The sequence below is a fragment of the Tupaia chinensis genome, unplaced genomic scaffold (genome assembly GCF_000334495.1).
Source record: "Tupaia chinensis unplaced genomic scaffold, TupChi_1.0 Scaffold000430_1, whole genome shotgun sequence".
Lineage (NCBI taxonomy): Eukaryota > Metazoa > Chordata > Mammalia > Scandentia > Tupaiidae > Tupaia > Tupaia belangeri.
This window is the reverse complement of record NW_006159935.1, coordinates 23,297-44,174: the sequence shown is the minus strand read 5'-3', so window position 1 is coordinate 44,174 and position 20,878 is coordinate 23,297. Positions and strand designations below refer to the sequence as shown.

Here is a 20,878-nt window from a genome sequence, read left to right as displayed (position 1 = left end):
AAACTAAAGAATACTTTTAAAAATGTCCACAGAGGTAACACCATGGCTTAAATCCTGGGTAGGCCAGTGTCCTGCTGGGTGTACCTGAGCAGGAGCGCAGAATCCCGTGAAGCTGTAAGATGGAGAAATTGTTAACACGAAATGTGGGGTAGGGGTGCACAGGGGAGGTCAAAAGGGAAAGCATAAAGGAAAAGCAGAGAAAGATAAAAAGAAAAAGTAAAAAAAAATTACAAAATTATATGAGATGATCAATTTTATGTGATTGTATATGTATATAAAATTAAGTAATAAGGTAAAAAATAAAATATTAACCTCTAAGTTCATGGTTCTTAATCCAGGGTTGCATTTATTTTGCCATTGTGCCTATGTCATCATTTTTTAAATAATTATTTTATTTCACTTGAATTTATTATTATCATTTTTTATTATTAATTTGACCAGAGAGAAAGAGGGAATGTGAGAAAGCAATCCACTATGTCTGGGACTTGAACCACAGTTGTCCGTGTGGGAGTCCAGTGCCTTAACCACCATGCAACCTGCTGGCCCCAACCTATGTCATCATTTTTCCAATTTCTTTTTCTTCCATAAGAGAGAGACAGAGACAGAGACAGAGGGAAGACACTCACCCTCAACAGGGTCTTCATGCCACCATCTGCATTCATACTCAGCACATACAGGGAGGCTGTGGGGTGTGAAACCAGGACCTTTCCATATGGCTTCAGCACCTCAGAGCATTCTGTTACCACTGTGCTAGCATGTCTGGCCTGTCATTTAAAACATATATTAAATCTCTGAATGTTAAAGCATTAAAATATTTATTTTGAAACATATGTCTTTAATATTACTGTAATTATAGAGGCTGAGCAGAACTTATTTATTTATTAATTGGCATTTTGCATAATTACCATAGCTGATGGGTGTTTCACTACGATCTGATGTTTTCCATGTTGTAAAATTTTATTCTTAGGAAATTAAATCTAACATTTGAAACAAAAAGGCCCATTAGCTCTGAGCATTCTTTATATTAAAACCAGGGTAGAAATTGCTTTATTAAACTAAAGAATTAAAACTCTGAAATAGAGCAATTTATTTCAGTAAAGACTTCTGGGGTAGGGGATGGTGAAGACATAGTGCTTTAATGTAAAGTTATACTCATTTTATTTTGACCCATTTAAACTGCCTTGGAAAATTCCAAATAAATAAGGGTACTCTTGAGTCTCCATTACATTTTATGCATTTGCTCAAAACTGTTTCTGGGGAACAGGAACTTGAATAATGGGCAGAATTTGAATAGTGAATTTTCAGGGAGAAGGTCTTCTAGATGGAAGTGCATAACAGGAACTTAAGGAGAGTTAGCTCAGTGGTCATGTTTGATCAAAGGCTGGCATTTCCTACTGAATCTAGTATATGCTATTTAGAGATAAACTAATTGCCTAATTTTTAGAAACATACCACTATTTTATACCAAAGCAATATTCCAGTATTTAAAACGTTTATATATATTTAATCTGTTAAAAAATGCTATGTTGTGGGACCAGCAGATGGTGTAATGGTTACATCGCTGGACTCCCATCTAGTTGACTACAGTTCGAGAGACCATCTGGGCAACTTAAAACACATGCCAGGCATGTGTGCATGCATATCCAAGATCCCGAGAGGAGAATGGAGAAGAAGGGATTGTGGTGTGGCCATCGCCCCGGGAGTGATTTATCACTTTCTCTCTCTCTCTCTCTGTATGTGTGTGTGGGTGTGTGTCTTTGGCATGTTGAGTGCATGTGCCCTATAGCAAAAATCCCCCCTGCCCTCCAAAAAAAGGTATGTTGACCCTTTCTGCAACTTTATATATATTATCATCTATATTTACATAGCATAGCATCACCTATTCCCTGAACTGTCAGCATCATAAAAGTAGATCTTGGACATAACCCGTTTTGCTCTCTGGTGCCAGCTGAATCCAATATATTTAAATCTACAGGAATTTCTTGATTAACAAATAAGAGAGTTGATTGTTTTGTTTTGTTTTGTTTGCTTGTTTGTTCATTTGTTTGTTTTGCTATAGGGCATGCACGCTCATTGGAGAGACAGAGAGACATAAAGCTAGAAATCATCCCCTAGAGGGGATGACCACACTGCAATTCCTTCTCCTCCATTCTCCTCTTGGGATTTTGGGCACACATTCATGCGTGCCTGGCATGACAGATCACTGGGTCTGGTACTCAAACTGTGGCTGATTACATGGCAGTTCAGTGACATAACCATTATACCATCTGCTGGTCCCAGGGCTGTATTTTTTAATGGAAAAAATAAACAAAGGAGCAACCCTTAAGTTTAAAAGTTTTTTTTCTTAAAAGAATGTGTTCGTTTACAGAAACTTCTGCCTAATCCATGAGTGGTCAGCTCTCCCATTTTGTAGTACCTCTCAGGGTAAAGTCAAGCACTCAGCAGACATTTTTGCTTAAATAGAGAAATAGACACATATTGGAAAGATCTTCCTTCTTATCAGGAGAGTCAGCATCATTTTGACATATCTGTGAACTAACACTTTCAGAGGGTGTTTGTTTGTTTGTTTGCTCTGAAGAGAATGATTTAATGAACATTTTATCACTCTTACTGAAACATGATAGCAATAGAAGTAGAACAGGTCAATGTAGAATTGTTCCTATTACGTTTAGTAATAAGATTCCTATATGGTGTCTTTGCCCATTAAGAGAGCAAATAAATGCTTGTTTATTTCAAATATAGTTTGTAGAACATCTATGCACTAGGGAACTACCAACTAACAATGATGTTGCTCGGTGAAAGTTAATTAATCATGCCATAGTAAGACAGGAAAACGAATGATATTCTGTTAAACTGTAACGTTGGAAAGAAAATAATGCTAACAGTGTCTGTTATATTTTATAAGGAGAAGTTCTAGGGGCAAGTAATGTCTTTTTCCAGGTATAATAAGATGTATAAAGAACCAGGAAAACAGAAGCATCGTAAATTTCTTCTTTCCTCTCTCTTCCCTTCTACTCTCCCTCCCTTTCTTCTTTCCTCTCTTTCTCTCTTTCTTTTTATGTTTCCTTCCTCTCGCCCCCATCCTTCCCTTCTTCTTTCCTATATTCCTCTCTCCTTCCCTTTATTTCTTTTCTTTTTTCTCCTTTTGCACACTTTCCCCCTTTAACTCAGCATTGGCTTATTGATTATTCATCATCTACCATAAGCATAATGTTAAGTCAGCTTTCCAGGAAATGACCTGCTTTAAAATAAACTTAAAAGATTATGTATTTGGGGCCAGCAGGTGGTGTGGTGTGGTTGGGGCACTGGACTTCCATATGGCTGACCATGGTTTGAGTCTTAGAACTGGCAGCTCCCTCTTTCTCTTACTCTCTCTCCCTGGTGAATGTATGTACCCTATAGCAAATTAAAAATTAATAGTAATAAAAATAAATAATTCTTTTTAAAATATTTAAAAATGTACTTAACACTTCTGGAAATAACAAAAGAGTTGCTGATTCTAAATTTCAGGTGAAAGATTGTGTAATGCTTTGTGAGTCAGATGCCAAGAATTTGGAAGAAAGCAAGTTCAGTGTTGACTGATTTGTGCAGAAAGGACTTCCAGGAGAGGGCAGTGAGCATGGCAGCCAGGCTCAGTGATGGATAGGCCTGGCAGACACGCAAGTTTGAAGTAGAAACTACTTACCGAGTACTTACACAGTGCCAGGCAGTTTATGGGCATTCACCCTTTAGATTTTAACAGAAGCTCAGTGAAGCAGGAATCATTTTGAGCCAATTGAGGCCAAATAGCTTGTCCAAGTCTCACATCTAGACAGCAGAAGAACCGATTCCCTAGTAAAATACTGTGGCGGGCTGTCTCTGAGTATACCAACAGGTGGCAATATTTTAGATCAGGTTACGGGTGACATTGGAGACAGGCATTGGCCAAACCTAAATACTAAAAAAATACGGGGTTTGTTTTTATTTTGTAGGCAATAAAGACAATCCTAGGTGGTTGTAGGGAAGTTATATAATAAAAATAAAATTTCAACTTCCTATGTCTGAAGTCTTTCCTTAGACCATAGGATCACAAGTATCAGGCCATACAAGGGCTAGTGATACCTGCTAGTCAGAGATACTTGGGAATTGATGTACTATAATCAAATGACTAGCCACAGCGATTGAAAGTATGGAAACTACTTGTGACGTGTGTTCTCTTACTTGGGCAAGAAACATCCATGTAAATAGATAAATATGCATTTTGTAATGTAATAGATATGGGAAACGGAGTGTGAAGGATTGAGCCCTGCATGAAAACTGAGTAGTCACTAAGTTCTTTATAGGAATTATATTTTTTTTTAGAGAGATTTTTTGTTATAGGGTATGTGTGCTCACTGGAGAGACAGAGAAAGACAGAGAGGCAGAAAGTGAGAAATCATCCCCCAGGGGGATGGCCATACCACAATCCCTTCTCCTCGGTTCTTCCCTCAGGATCTTGAGGATACATGCACATGTGCCTGACGTGAGTTTTAAGCCCCCAGATCCAGGACTCATACCATGGTCAACTACATGGGAGTCCAGCAACGTAACCACTGTGCCATATGCTGGTCCCAGAATTCTAATATTTAATCATAACACCCTGATACTATTCACACTATTATATCTCCATTTTACAGTGAAGCAACTGAGGCTCAAAGTGCTTCATTAACTTGTTCAAGGGTATTCAATTAGAAATGGCAGAATAGAGATTTGAATGCATTTGTCCTCAGAATCACACTTCCAGTCCTCATCACTTTCTGCATCTCTCCTCCTTCTCAAATGAAACCTGATATCCCATGCACACCTCACAACTCCTCCCATGGACTGCAAGAGAACACTCTTCCAATTAAACCTAAGTGCTGGCCCCACAAGTGCTCTCTGAAAGTGATGGGAAGAAAACCTTCCTAAAAATTTGTGAGGTAGAAAACATTGTTGTATTTAATAGAAAATAGATACTCAATATGAGACAGTAGGCATACTTTATGTAACTAACTGAAGTGAATTTTCAAAACAAACATTAGGATATTTTTTTCTTTTCTTTTTTTAATTAAAATGAATTAATTTCCATTCATTCACTGTACATCATTACAACATACACCCTTTCAAATCCCCATTCACTTTCCTTGCTCCACCTAGACCGACAGAATCAGAATCTCTCTCTCTCTCTTTTTTTTTAGTTGAACATTGTTTCATGAGAGAAATTTTTTTCTGAGAAATGCATTTTTTTTCCTGAGTACACTGTATAGTGACTCAATCAAGCACATCAACATACATGTTATCGTCAGCAAATAATTTTCCATTTCTTGTTTCCTGTATGTTTTGCTTTTTTTTCCTCATCCTTGATTCCCTATCTCTTACCCTTTGCCCTCTCCCACTCTCCTCCCACACTGTCTCTGGTATCTACATTTGCTTTCTATGCTGTTTTTCCCCCACATTTTATTGAGTCACTAAAGATCTTAATTAATCTAAATATTTTCATAGCAAGCACAGCTGATATATACATTTCTATGAACACAAGTCCAAATTTAGGCATAAGCCTCAATGAATAGAATGAACATCCTATAAAGTAGCACCTTGCTGGGGCTATATATCTTACTGCAGTCATCGAATAGGTATTTTTTTTTCTGAAACTTTTTTTCAACTTAATTTACATTCCTTTGCTTAAAGCCAAGAAACAGGTTAGGATTCTGATCAAATGATAGGTGCATGAACCTATCCATATCTCAAGACAGGACACAAATCCTTACAACCAGATAACAAAGTCTACAAGAAAATCAGCAATATTTTAGTCAAAGGTCATAAAATTATACTTTACCAATTCATTCTCATGTACTTTATCTTCTGTCATAGTTCAATTTTCCCGATTAAATTCTGGGATATAATACTCAAATCCAGACTTGTCCCTATGATTAAGTTGGCCACTCTCTTAATTTTTGAACTCTTATTTCTGTGTGTCTGTATTTAATTTTCCTGATATAGCACTCCCCTGAGAACTTCTTGGAGATCTTGTCTGGTACTGGTAAATTCTTTCAGGTTTTGTTTATATGAGAATGTTCTTTTCTTTTCTTCCCACATGAAAGATAGTCTTGCCAGGTACAGTATTCTTGGCTGAAATTGCTTTTCTCTTAACACTTTGAATATATTTTTCCATTCTTTCCTCACTCACATTGTTTCCAATGAGAGGTCTGCTGTTAGCCTGATGGGATATCCTTTGTAGGTAACTTGATGTTTTTCTCTTGCCAATCTTAGTATCTTGTCTTTGTCTATGGTTTTGGTCAGTCTGGCTATAATGTGTCTTGGAGAAGATCTTCTTGGGTTGATTCTATTTGGGGTCCTTTGTATTACTTGGGACTGGCTCTTTGAGTGCCTCTCTAGGTTTGGAATTGCACACTTTAAAAAAGAATCAAACAGAACTGTTAGAGATGAAGACTATACTACAGGAAGTCAAAATCTCCCTTGTAAGTATTAAAAGCAGACTAGATCATACAGAAAATAGAATCTCAGACATAGAAAAGAAAATTGCTGGCCTAGAAAAATCCACCACAAAGACTGAGAATATTGCCCAAAAATTTGAAAGTAATATACGAGAAGTACTAGATCACATCAAATGTCCAAACATCTGGATAATTGGCATTCCAGAAGGAGAAGAGACCCATAAGGGCATTGATAATCTATTCCATGAAATCCTGCAAGAAAACATTAGGATATTTTTAAGAATACTGTCATTGCTCTATGTATAGAGACTATGTTTATTGTTGTCATATATCCAATAGCATTTTTACCTAATAAATCAATGTATTAAAATTATAATTTACATGAAAATCATGGAAATTAGACACACTTCTTGTAAACCAGTCAGCACAATTGTGTTTGCTTTTACAGCAGAGTTGGAAATCCTTCTGTGTCTTTCAGACAAAACCCTTTCATAAAGGATGGCTTCCTGACAGTTATTTATCTTGAGAGGCTATAAACCTTTGGATTAATTGCATGTTTTGTACAAATGTCAGTTACTGATTTAGTTTTGATGGATCTATTCATGTCTTGTCTGGGCTTGAGGTGAGTTAAGATATTTCTTATCATCAGTCTTCTTTGGCTGACCTCTGAAAAATAAAAAAAACAGATGTCATCACTAAACCATTTTTTTCCTTGCACAGACTTCAAGAGACAGCAAACATATGTGTATGCTGTTAGATCTATAGACGTATAGAGACATTGAAAATGAGCTTGATCTCATTTTGTTCATTCTTGCTAAACTGGCAACTTTAAACTAGGTAGATATTTTAACAAAATGTAATTAATGAGGGTATGATTTTATTTGCACATATTCCTGTTAATTCAAATTCTAACCATTAAGACCTGCAATCCAGCACTATAGACATTTCTGCACATTAGTTTGCTATGGTGGTTACTTCAAAATACATTAATATGTAATGTATTCCTTTCAGTTAACTGAGCTTATAATTCTTTATATGTTTATGGTGGTTTAGATTTAGAAATAAGTAATTAAGACATTGCTTCCCTGTGTACAAGCTCCTTCCATGGTTCGCTGCCACCACCACAAGCTCCCTCAGGGGAGGTCACCTGATAGGACGTGTCACATCACCATCGCAGCGTCTGAAGGCAACTACTGCTAAGGGGAGATATGGGAGTCTCCAGTTAACTCAGCCTCCCTGAAACTCAGTTTTCTTATTTCTTCATTGCTAGTGTTTTGATAAAACTACTTTTTCGTTGTTTCTTATTTTTATTTTAATTATTTTTTTCTTATTTCCAAGGGCGTGTATGCTCACAGGAGAGAGATTAAGAGAGAAAGGGAGAGGCAGAAAGCATCCCTAGTGGGTTGTGCTCATGCCACAATCCTTTCTCCATTTCTCCATCCTATTGGGATTTCGTATACCCACACACACATGCCTGGTGTGTTTTTCAAGCTACCAGGGCTGCGTGGTCTGCCATATGGGCTCCCGCCCCCTTCACCTCACCCATAGGCCATGGGGCCAGCCTGATAGAGCTGCATCTCAGGGTCGGTGTGAAGATTCATAAAGCATAATGATTGCTAGTGCTAGTTTGTTAGGAAGCAAAGAAGTATCGCCAGGACAACCCTACTGTTTCCCATGTGCATATTGTCTCTTTTACTTTAAAAAGGCCCTAGTACCTGAATCACAGTCTCAGTGTTTTCTCTCATGGCTCTTCCTTACGTGTCCTGCCCTTCTGTGTCCAGAAACTGAAGACCTGCCCCAGAGTATTAAACCTGGGAGGAACCGTGCCCCTGTGCACTCAGTACCTGACAGTAGACTGCTGGCCTGCATTCTTGCACACTGCCCGGTCTCCCATTTCACGTCTGCAGACTCTGCTCATCTCCAGGGGTTTCTGTGGCTTTGAGGAGGGTCCTAGCCTCATGACTTCAGCTAATAATGACCCCTCTCTACGGGGCCTGCTGTCATTTTAGGTGACTACCAGCCTTGCTCTCAAATGGGGTCTGAGTGTCTTCAGTTGCCTAATTCATCAATTCTCCTCTTGAAGATTTGCCATCCAGTCAGTCTACACTCATTCTGTTAAAAAAATTTAAAACAATCTATCAGTTCAAGACCTGTCTCTATAGTTAAAACATGTTTTTCTGGATACTGCAGTGTGAGGATTGGTCTAGTCAGACAGGCTGGGAGCTAATAAACATATTCTTGGAGAAAAAAATGTAGGGCTAAATGGAATTATCTCTAAATAGAATGATTTTTTTTTTCTATTAATTTCATGGTATGATGATATGCCAGTATATCTTTAATGGATGAATAATTTTAGTGCCAATTTGTAATCATCCTTTCTAAAGATAACTTAAATACATTTTCTAGGTTGCCAACAATTTGTCATAAGAGTACTGCCTGGGTTCTTATTTGATGTGTAATTTTATTTATTTATTTTCAACTTTTAGTATGACAAAAAATAATATAAGTGCAGTCATAAGAAAAAAGATGACTAAGTTTGAATATTACATACCTCAGTTCCCCAGTCCTACGCTTCTTCACATATGCCAGTGTCATTAAAATTGAAACAAAACTAAATTTTCCTGTGGCAATTTTTTGGCATAATTGTTGATTCTATTAGATCTTAGGGAATAAGCTGAATTGCCTCAAGCTACGTGAGGCTTCAAGGGAGTATAAAAATATTCTTCATTAAAAGATAGATACAGATAGTTAGCAACTCATTCTTAGAAAAGTAGATATTTCTTTATAATTACTACCTTTCTAGAATCTGAGGTTACAAAAATGAAATCTCACACCAGGCAAAGAGACAATGTACATAAATAAAGTAAGTGGTGGTTTACTCTTGGGATGGAGGTCTGGAGAGACTGCAGAGATAGCCCCGCAGGCCGGCCTTGGTGGACCAGCAGTAGTTCCTACCCAGCAGTGTGGAAGCCACATGGCCAGCTGCGTTGAGAGCCTCAGCTCACTAGGGTGCTGAGTGCCCAAGACCCTGAAGGGCTGGGAGGCTAAGCAGTAGGGACGGTGGTGAGAAGAGACCCTACTCAGGATGACTGTCTTCTTCCTTTCTATCTGTCATGTGCATACATTCTATATTGTGAATAGAACTAGTAGAATTAAAAAATAAAATGAGTAGGCATTCTTCCATTCCAGCAGACTGTTGACAAGCGAGAACCAGGCTGGTGATATGAGATATTCAAATTAAAAAAATAAAAAATGGGATCAGAAAAGAAATGGGAAAACAAAGGAATCAGAAAGTCTGGATTCTCAAAAGTCCCCTTATTATAAATGTTGGTAAAACACAAGGCATGGGAACACCAAATGCAGTTTGAAGGAAACAAGTGTTGAACCTCTGGAATATACCGGAAATGTTGACTCACACAGACTTGTTTTGGGTACTCTTGTTTTCAGATTATAACTTGTAACATAACTGAATCAAGAAAAAAAAATCAGACAACTGTGTTCCCTTCATTTTTCTCTAGCTAGATGTGTGCTGAGTAGCACCCAGCCAGGCACACTGCCCCTAGTTGACCGAGGACTCACCGAAGAGCACAGGGAAAGGACATCACAGTTGTTTGAGAGGAAGCCGGCCCAGCGATGGCCTGTGCTCATTTCCGGTTTGCAGTCCTCATAGAAGTTCAGTTTTTCCAAAAATAGCAGGCAGAGAAGCAACTCTGCTTTGCACCACTTTCTCACTTAGGAATCCAGTCAAATGTTTTTGTTCTGTTCATTTCACATGTATCAACAATTAGTTAAAGTATTCCTAAACAGCACGATTTAATTTAGAAGTATATGGTATATTTTAAAAGACTGTAAGAGTCTGCTGGCCCTCCTGAAAAGTAATACTAAAGGTGGCAATTACCAGAAGCTGCTTGGTTGGTACTCATTTCTCACAGTTAGCTTAAGAGAGTTCAATGTGCTCATGGAACACTGTGGTGGTGAGAAGAGGTGACTGACCACTGGAGAACGCAGAGCTTCAGTTTGAGCCCTATGCCAGCTCAAGCCTTGTGTGCTCCCAGCTAACCACTAAAGCAATCATGAAAATAAGTTACACTCAGATTTCCAAACATCAAACTAAGAATTTGGAGTTGTGTTCTCTAAGAATGAATTCATTTCCCTTTGAAAGTATCTTTGGAGTTTTGACTTCACTGGGGTTTGTATTAGGAAATTTCAAATGTGTTGGCTAATGAGAACTAAATCAGTTTGTGTAGATAGAAACCATAGGAATAGTGAAGACTATATGAGGAGGGTGACATGAAGACTGGAGTGTCTTCAGTTTCTGGAGATGATGACCTGTGAGTTTTGGCACTATCCAGCTTTATGACATTACTGTAGAGAGCCAAGCAGATGACTTACAGCATTCTACTGACTTGATTAATTTGTCCATTTTGTGAACCTGCTTTTAGATTTATTTCAGACAAATTAATTTAACCAGAAAAGTGACCTTTGACAACTATGCTTCCTGAAGGACAGTGAGAGAGAGCATCTCAGAGGGCAGGGATTATTAGCAGCAAGTGCAACATTCTTGTGCAGGTCCAATACATTCCGTAAACTCTTATTAGTCTACATGCTTTTATTTTATTTAGCCACAGTTCTTTTTTTAAAATTTATGTTAAGATGCAAAATCATGAAACAGTCTATTTTATCTTCTGTACAATTGTAGGCAAGGTGAAAGCTATAGAAATAACCCAACTACTTTTTAGTACATGAGTCACAGAACTTTGTTACATTAGAAACCAAGTCAAATAGCACTCTTAAGGAATCTTGACTTAATAGAGAACTATCACATGGTACAATATGAGTCTGTGTGCTATTGTACACACAGAGCACCTCAGTGGGCACTGGTAGCCAGGCTGATCTTTTGCTCTCCCTTGTAATTCTAGTTTCTCTCTTTAGATGTGTTCATTCCCCATTCATTTATAGCCTGCTCCTGGCACTCACCCCAGACCAGGAGTGCTACACGCATGGCTTCCTCCAGTGCTGACATCAGTGCTGTTCTGCGGTTCATTCAGTAGCAGGTGTTGAACATTGATATAAACAGAATTTTGTCTAACGGAGCCCAAATCCACCCACTTGCAGTCTCCTTTGGCCAACAGAACCCCAGTGCCAAGGTTACTTCACATTTGAGTCGCAGGCATGACAGTTCATTATGCTGCCTGCTGAAACTATTGGCCCATGGACACCCTATTCAAAATTAAGGTAGAGTAAAACTTTCTGTCAAATAAATACCTTGTGATTCTAGGTGACCTAGTCCTATTTCTGCAGCTTTCCCTGAAATTAGTTCTTTAATAATATTTTTTCATGTAATATAGCAGTCTAATTAGAACTGATCACCATAAACCCTAAAACATACACCACAAGGGAAAAAAGATCAGAAAAATAGTGGCGATCCTCAATAAAATCTAGCCAGTTTGACATTCTAAGGGATTTGAAATGATTAGTAAATAGAACCTTTTGACCAAGTCCTTTAGTCAATAAGGCTTTGTTTTGATGACCACTGATTTAGTTAAAACATTTTAAAGATTACGTAATTTCAGAACAATAAACCTAAATGGCCTCTTCAAATTATTAAAACAAAACAAAACAAAACAGGTATAGTGCGAACTGGTGGTGTGGCAGTAAAGGTAGCTGGACCCCACATGAATGATTGCGTAGTTTGAGTCTTGAACCCAGTGGCTTGATAAACACTCCAGGCTGTTGTGCATGCCCGAAATCCCAAGAGGAGAATGAGGGCAGAGGGGTAGCAACGTGGCCATCCTTCCTGGGGAGATTTCTCTCTTCCCCCCTCTCTGTCTGTTTCCCTCTAGCGAGTGCATACACCATATAGCAAAAATTAAAAGCAAAATAAAACAAAAAATATATAAATTTAAAAAATTGGATAAATTCAAAATAGCTTTAGAAATACAGAATTATAAGATATATTGATTCAACTGAACTTACATAGTTATTTAAGTCATGATTAATTATTTAAAATATTAGGCACTATTTATTAAGACATGCTGGTTCTTCTATCACATTTAAAAGACCAGTATTTATAGAATCACATGTATCCAAAACTATGTTATCGAATTTTGGGATACAGATATTTTTTGTCTTTTATGAGAAAGAGGGAAAAGCAGAGATAAGTAATTGTGACGAAGTCTCACCATGTTGTGATTCTCCTGCTCTGGCCTTCCCACTAGGATAGCAGGCACATACAGATGTGTGCTGGCATGTTCAGGACAGCCCAGAAACTGGACCTGAGCCTCCCATCCCGTCCAGCTTCCAGACTCCCGCGGGGTGGCACTGCCGCGTGACATCACAGCAGGATCCTAGACGGCATTTCATATTGACATGTGGTGTTCTTCAGAGTACTGTCAAGATGTTCTCATATTCCCTTGAGTCCAGTCAATAACCGCAGTGTAGATACAAATAATCTAATCTCTAAAAGATGATACAATGTGCAAAATGATGATCACATCCTTTTTGAAAAGCTACGTTATAAGACTGTGGCGGAAGCAGTTGAGGTCATCGTTCTTCACTGCTTTTCCCGAGTTTTTCCCCACGGATATTGTGGGAGTAGCAATCAATACTTGCAAAGGAATCATGTTTTACATGAGATGCAGGTGCTCAACTTAGCACACTTATGTTCTGGGTAGTGTTTTGAAATAGATATTCTAAAGAGCAGATAGATGCTGTTTATGTTACAGAAACTCTATTTTAAAAGACTATCCTTAAGGGAACCAAAACACAGGTAAGAGTGCCACGGCAAACAATGAAATCAGAAACCTAGAAATTTAATTAGTAGCAGGTGGTATAAAAAAATGATGAAAGAGCTGTGATTCAAAGAAGAAATTTTTTTAAAAGTCATAAGGTATGAAGAGCATTAAGGGACCAGCAGATGGCATAGTGATTATGTCTCTGGACTCCCATGTAGTCGACCACAGTTTGAGTACTGGAGTCAGCGACTTAAAACTCACACCAGGCACATGTGCGTGGGTGCCCCAAATCCCAAGAGAAGCATGGAGAAGAAGGGATTGTGGCATGACATGCCCCTGGGGATGATTTCTTGCTGTCTGTCTGTCTGTCTCTCTGGCAAGCACATGTATTCTATAGCAAAAAATTGAAGTGCAGAGAATTTATAGTTGAAGAATAATTTCACTTTCAAAAATTCTAATCATATTCAGATTCTCTCAGAGAACAGATTAAGAGGGAACAGTCCCTAGCTCGCTTTATGATGTTTATATAATTATAAGCCAATATCAAACAGAAATGTTGCCTGAAAGGAACATTACATACAAAATTTACTTTTAAAAATAAACTGAAATTTGTGAACAAAATGTTCACAAAATAAATCACATCGTAACCAAAAATCATAGTGCATTTTATTAAGTAGACACTGAATATCTATTAATGTAACCCACTACATTTAAAGGAGGAGCCTAGCCTCTGTGATTTATCTGGTAATGTACCAGACCGCTGAACTGGAAGCCACACTCGGACCACAGCTCAGGCTACGCCCCAGGCTGCCTGAACACACGCTGTGTGTGCGCACGCCCAGGACCCTGGCGAGCTGGAGCACAGTGGGAGACTCACAGCAACGCCCATCCCTGTGGAGCCATGTCTCTCCCCTTACTTCCTTTCCTCTCTCTCTCACGCAGATGCATGTGCCCTATCAAGAATAGTGGAATAAAAGGTCATATGGTGGTCAATAAACCTACTAAAACTTGATCAAATTCACTGCTCATTCTTCAAACAGCCTTCTCTCTCTTTTATTGTTTGCCAGAGGGTGCATGTGCTCACCAGAGAGAGACAAAGTGAGGAGGAGAAGGAAAGGGAGAAAGCAGACCCCAGTGGGACATGGTCACACTACAATCCCTTCTCTTCCATTGTCCAGCCCTCTGGGATTTGGGACATGCATGCACATACATTTGAGATGGTTTTTAGGCAGCTTAGGTGGGAAGGAAATAAGGCGGGCCATATGGTATCTCTACTTCCCTTAACCACTAGGTTATAGGCTGGCCTAGTGGTTTAATTTTTCAACATATGTTTCATGTTAACATGGTGGTTGTCTTGGTCTGCTAAGGCTGCTGTAACAAAATCCCTCAGTGGGGTGTTTTTTTAAGTAACAGAAACGTGTTTTGCAGTTCCAGAGGCTAAGAAATCCAACATCAGGATGTCCTCAGGGCCTGGTGTTGGCCTGCTTCCTAATGAACTGTGCCTTTTAGCTGCGTCCTCACATGGGTGAAAGAGCAAAGAACTTCCTCTGACATCTTTTATAAGAACAGTAATCCCATTCATAAAAGTTCTGTTGTCATAATCTAATCACCCTCCAAAGACTTCCACCAGCACCTTCTAATACCATTGAGAATTAGGATTTCAACATACGAATTTGGAAGGTATGCAAAAATTCAGACCACAGCAATAATGTTAAGGGCTTATTCTGATTTTATGATAGAGATATATATTTTTACAAATTGATATTCAGACTTTATGTAATTCCAATAACCATCTTGACATAAAAGTTAATGAGATTATTCCTATATTAACTTGGGAGAGAAAGGAAAAATAGTTAAGATGTCCAAAAAGAAAAACTGGGGCAACTTGTGATTCCCCAAATTAAGACCTATTATAAAGTGGCAATAATGAAAACAGCACATTATTGTGAAGATAGATTAAAGAAAACCAACAGCTAGGATCAGCCAAGGGGCATAGTTGTTAAAGGCACCTGAGTCCACATAGCCAGCTCTGTGTTCCGGGTACTGGATCCTGCAGCTTGAAAATCACACCAGGCGCATGTGTGTGCATGTCCAAAATCCTGAGAGGACAGAGCAAAAGTGATTGTGGTGTGACCACCCCCCTGTCCCCCGGGGGTGGTTGATTTCTCACTTTTCCTCTCTATCTATATCTCTCTGGGGAGTACATGGGCCTTACAGCAAAAAAGAAAAAAAAAAGATAAAAAACCTTTGAGGGAACTGGCAAGGGAGCTTAGACAGACTGACGACCGAGAGCTCTAGGGAAACTGCGCTGCAGTCGCTCTGTCCTGGTGTGTTAGTGGGAGGACTGCCGAGAGGTACTGAGACAGTGGTAGGAAAAGCTGAGGCTGCCCTCCTGCCCACAGCATCCTCTCTCACTCCCTCTCCTCATGTAAACATCGAGAAGTGAAAAATTATTATTTAAAACTTTGGGGGGAAATAAGAATATGCTTATGACCTCAAATTCCTTTAGCATGTCAGAAACTGTACAACGCTTTACATTATATAAGAGTTATGTACATTAAAATTATGTTCGTTCATCGTAAGACGACAACACATCAAGGTTGCAAAGCGAACCCATCCACTGGGAGAAGCTATGAATGGGTTCACACAGGACTAAAAAGGATCTTCCCCAACATAGAGTCTCTTCTACAGATATGGGGAAAGAAGAGAGCAGTTATTCCACAGAAAAGGAAACATGAGTGGTTAAATAATACATGAAACTATCCTCATCAGTAATCATGAAGATGCAGATTAAAACCACAGTGGGATGCAATCTTACCCTGTCATCAGAAACGCTGACAGTGGGACCTCTTCAATAATGCTGGTGGCACAGAAAGCTTTGGAAAGCTATTTGGCCTATCCTATAATCCAATGATTGTGTTTCTGAGATAAATATATGATAAAAATAAAATTTCACACCCAACATATTGGCAAAAGTATAAAATGCAATAGAAATAAAATATGAGACAATATCAAGTGTTGATGAGGGATGGAGAAATATGATTTCTCGTGAAGAGCTGGCAGAAATGTAATCAAAATTATTTTAAAAACATATTGGCATTTCTTACTAGGTTATAGGTACCTACCCTATGGACAAATAAATCCTTGCCTAGAGAAACTCTTGCATGTGTCTGTCAGGAAACATGAATAAAAATGTTCAAAGTAGCATTGTTTATCATAATGAAAAGCTAGAAACAACTGTGAAATATTTATTTCAGGAGCATTGATTAAAAAACAATGTGGAGAATCTCAGAAACCCAAAATTGATTGAAAAACACGTGGCACAAGATATCATAAATTAAAAATGATATAAAAGTAAAAACATGTAAAATGTGAAGGATCTATACATGCATGCATAGAAATCTGTAAAAACAAGGCCATGGGAAACAAAAAAATCAGACCAATGGCTGCCCTCGGGGTCAGGATGAGTAATAGAATTTAGAAAGAGTATTCGGGGGGATTTGATATTAGAGATGTTCTAGCTCATAAATTGGGTTGTTCATCATTTTTTATACATTATATATATATGTTCAACAAGGCCATGGGAAACAAAAAAATCAGACCAATGGCTGCCCTCGGGGTCAGGATGAGTAATAGAATTAAGAAAGAGTATTCGGGGGGATTTGATATTAGAGATGTTCTAGCTCATAAATTGGGTTCATCATTTTTTATACATTATATATATTTATATGTTCAAATCAGTTTATAACATTAAAAATTAAATTATAATGCAAAAATTACATATCCTGTAAATTAAATGTAAAGAGTACACTAATGATATTTAGAGAATTTCCAGAATTGTGACAAATTACTGATTCTTCAGTTGAGCCCCTAAAGAAGTTCTTGATTGGCCTTATTAATACAGGTATTATAACTTAGGCATCTTGAACCAGTCAGTGTTTCGTTGAGCTGTTAACACCGTAAAGTGTTTTGGAACTGACACCAGCAAAATAAACGTCAGGCCTGGCCCTGAAGTACAGTGGTTAGGTGCTGTGCAGAGGGAGTCGGATCCCACATGGCGGGCTGAGAGTTGAAAAACATCCTGGCTCATGCGCAAGTGCCCAGGATCCTGACAGGAGAGGCAAAGGAGGGAAAAAGCGCAGTGCGTGAGTCCGCGTTGCTGGGTGCTCTCTCTCCATGTCTGACGTGCGCCCTCTGGGGGAACAGACAAGAATGACGGATTCAACACCTTGGGCCTGGGGGTTCACCCACTGGGTAGGCGAGTGAGTCTGAGGCCGTGCTCACGATTTCTTCTTTCTGGCAATCCTGACCATGGGTAGCTAAACTGCATCCGTGAACTGTGTGCTCTGAGAGGTCACTTTGTGTCTTCAGGAGGTGATCGATGTCCCTTTCCGAGCGCCTCTCTCCTTACGTTCCGCAGAGTTCTAGCGCGGGGTCCTCGGCCTGTGAGCAGTGCGGAGCCTGCAGCCGCAGCCAAGGCAGGGCGGGCGCAGTGCGGACGTGGGGAGGCAAGGTTAACGGGAGTGAAAAGTGGAAAATAACAGTATCCAAATAAACAGAGAGGTGCGTTTGGACAGCAATTAAATTCCTGTAAAGGGATGTGTTTTTGCCCCCAAAGGAAGCTCTTTCTTTTTGGTACCTTTTTTATTTCAGTCGGAAAAGGAAAAAAAACCCTGAAGTAACTTACTTTTTATTAAGCCTCCATGTCTGATTTTGTTCTAAGAACTATACAAATTTTTTTCAAGCAGATTTTTGTGGGGTCAGCAGATGGTATAATGGTTACATCGCTGGACTCACGTGTGGTCGACCGCAGTTTGAGTTCCAGACCTGGCAGCTTAAACTCACGCCGGGCACGTGTGCGTGCGTGCCCAAGATCCCGGGAGGAGAGTGGAGGAGAAGGGTTTGCGGTGTGGCCATCCCCCCTGGGGGGTGATTTCTCACTCTCGGTCTCTCTGGTGACCATAAGCGCCTTATCGCAAAAATCTCTTTTAAAAAAAAAAACAGATTTTGTCTGGTTTCTAGACTAGCATAAACAAAAACAGTGTCGCAGGAGCTTACGGACCAGGGGTAGAAATAATAGGAACTCTGCGAAGCCCATCACAAACACTGACGCGGTACTGGTCCGGCGGTCTGTTTTGGTTTTACCATGCTTTGACCATTCCATTGTACTCGTGCCCTCATGGAATGGCCTTGGAATTGTATCCAAGGGCTCGCTCTGGATCGTTTTGACCGCAGTAGGTTTGTGAGTCGCGGCGGCGTTCTTGGAATTGTATCCAAGGGCTCGCTCTGGATCATTTTGACTGCAGTAGGTTTGTGAGTCGCGGCAGCGTGTGTGGAACGTGTTAACTGCAGCCCAGAACCCTCCACCAGCAGGGTGTCTAGCTTGGGGACTGAGTTCTAAAAAGATTATGCTGATGTTGATGAAAGGACCAGCACTAATAAGGGAACTAGCAGGCATGAATTACTCACTCCCTCTGCCATCCTGGCGTGTTTGATTGGCTCTAACTTAAATTACTTCATTCTGCTTGGTTTAGTGCCATTTCTGGGTAAGTCCATCAACTCTATCAAACAGTCAATTTCTTGCAGGAAGGTTTGTTTTACTCATTTTCCCAAATCCCACAATGTCTATTAATAATTGTTCTTATATCGAACAGTCATCTCTCAAAAGAACAAAGTTCTCTTTTCTTTGTTTTAAGTGTGTGGGTTTTTTATTTCTAATTTCTTTCAGAAATTTGGTACAACTGCATAAAAGTGAAGATGATACGGAAATTTCAAAGAAGATTAAGACTCAGTGGACTTCTCTGGGCCTCGAAGATGTCCAGTCCATAAATTACTCAGTGCTGCTTAGTCTGCCAGGCCCGCTTCCCAGCTCTGTGACACTGAGCAGTGGCCAGTGCTTCCATCCTGACGGCCAGCCCTGCAGTGAAGCCAGGAAAGATGGCAGCCGGGATCTGCTCTCCTCGTACGCGGCCTACTCTGCCAGAGGGACTCTGGAGGTAATACGGCCATTTGTCTCTGTCATTTACAGTGAAATAGAATTAGGGAACAACAGCTTTCGCCTAAATTGGACGAACTGGCAAGATGCGATGCACGGAAATCACCATTAATGGTCTCGGTGTGATGATGCCAGGACAGGGGAGGAAGATTTAGATTGCCCAGCCTTTTTGAATCATATTTTGAAAGTGAAAACATTATTATTATAGAAGAATTTAATTCGAAGGTGTTGAATGTGTGCCATCCACATTTTGCTACGTCCAAACAGTGCAGGTCTGTCTCATTGTACACGTTTGAAGAATCAAGTTTTAATACATTCTCATAGGGAGAAAGGCTAGGATGGAGGGGGTGGTGTTTCGAGATTGTGTATGCACACAAGAAATGAAGTGGAAAATTGGCACGATTATTCACACATTGAAGGTTCGAGACATAACGCTTCTGCTTTCGTGATGGAAAACATGCGATAGGGAGCCAGGTGTGGATTATTTCTGCACCTTTTCTGTGTTAACTGGATTTTGGCAGTGTTTTTTGGCAGTGCTTAAATGCAAGGCCTTTAGAGCCACACAGAAAGTTTTAAATTTCAGCTCCTCAACTACTCAGTTACTTAACTGTCTAGGGCTGTGTTTCTCATTTCCGTAACGGGAATAATAATGATTCCGACTGTTTTACATTGTTGTGAGAACTCAGTTAATATACGTCAGCCTCAGAGGACAGAGTCCAGCCGTAGAACGATACACGGGTTAGATCCAACAGGTACCTGCCCGCTAGTTTCCCTTGTATGGGCAAGTTTTCCATCGCAGTGTAAAAAGATCATTTTAATGAACACATTTAGTTTTTTTATAAAACTAATTGCCTCAGTATATATGAATGAGACAATGTTCCACATCTGGTAGTCTTCTGGTCTTAAATTTTCTGTAGAGCATGTGTGATTCCTGGTGATGCACAGAGAGAAACTGAAAGTGAGAAAGCACCCCCGGGGGATGGCCAAGCTGCAATCCCTTTTCCTCTGTTCATGTCTCAGATTTTGGGCATGCCCTCACATGTACTTAGCATGTTTTTCAAGCCACTGGGTCTAGGACTCAAACATGTATTGAGTAAAATGGGAATAAGGTGTTTAACCTCCAGTTCCCTGGCTGGCTCAACAATTCTTAATGGCACACGTGTTTGGAATCTACCCTATGTATAATCTATGAAATATTTAAATCATTTAGAGTTATGTGTAGAAATACTCGAGATAATATAACAGCAATTACATGTTCCTATTTTTGTTTCTTTGCTGAGGGGTGGGCAGCTGAGGACAGTTATATGGATGCATCAGCATTGTTCCTGTTTTATTTTTTTCATACTCAGACTTCAGCAGAAGGATTATACGTAACTAGTACTACATTGAGAAACTCTTCATCTTAATTAAAACTTAATATGATAGCAAACATCTTCAGTAAAACGCATTTAGGTTGGGTGAATATATCTATTTTCTGGTAGGCAATAATGCAAACACACCTATATACGAATAGAAATAGAGGGCAGCCAGCTTTTTCCCTTCATTCCAGAGCTATGACCTTACAGCAAGATTCTAAAAGTTCCCCACTGGACCAGCAGGTGGTGTGGTAGTTAAGGCGGCTGTTCCCCACTGGACCAGCGGGTGGCTTGGTGGTTAAGGCGGCTGTTCCCCACTGGACCCGCCGGTGGGGTGGGGGG

General features: G+C 39.6%; 1 protein-coding gene across 3 annotated transcripts in view; it reads left to right on the top strand.

Moving 5' to 3' along the window:
* Positions 1–20,878, top strand: part of NAALADL2 (N-acetylated alpha-linked acidic dipeptidase like 2) — a gene marked incomplete at its 3' end in the record, with an annotated part of 659,756 nt that overhangs the window by 619,194 nt on the left and 19,684 nt on the right. For all 3 annotated transcript variants that reach the window (XM_027774417.1, XM_014590332.2, XM_027774416.1), the window contains 1 exon segment: positions 18,915–19,182. In XM_027774417.1, the coding sequence (XP_027630218.1) occupies positions 18,915–19,182 (268 nt within the window).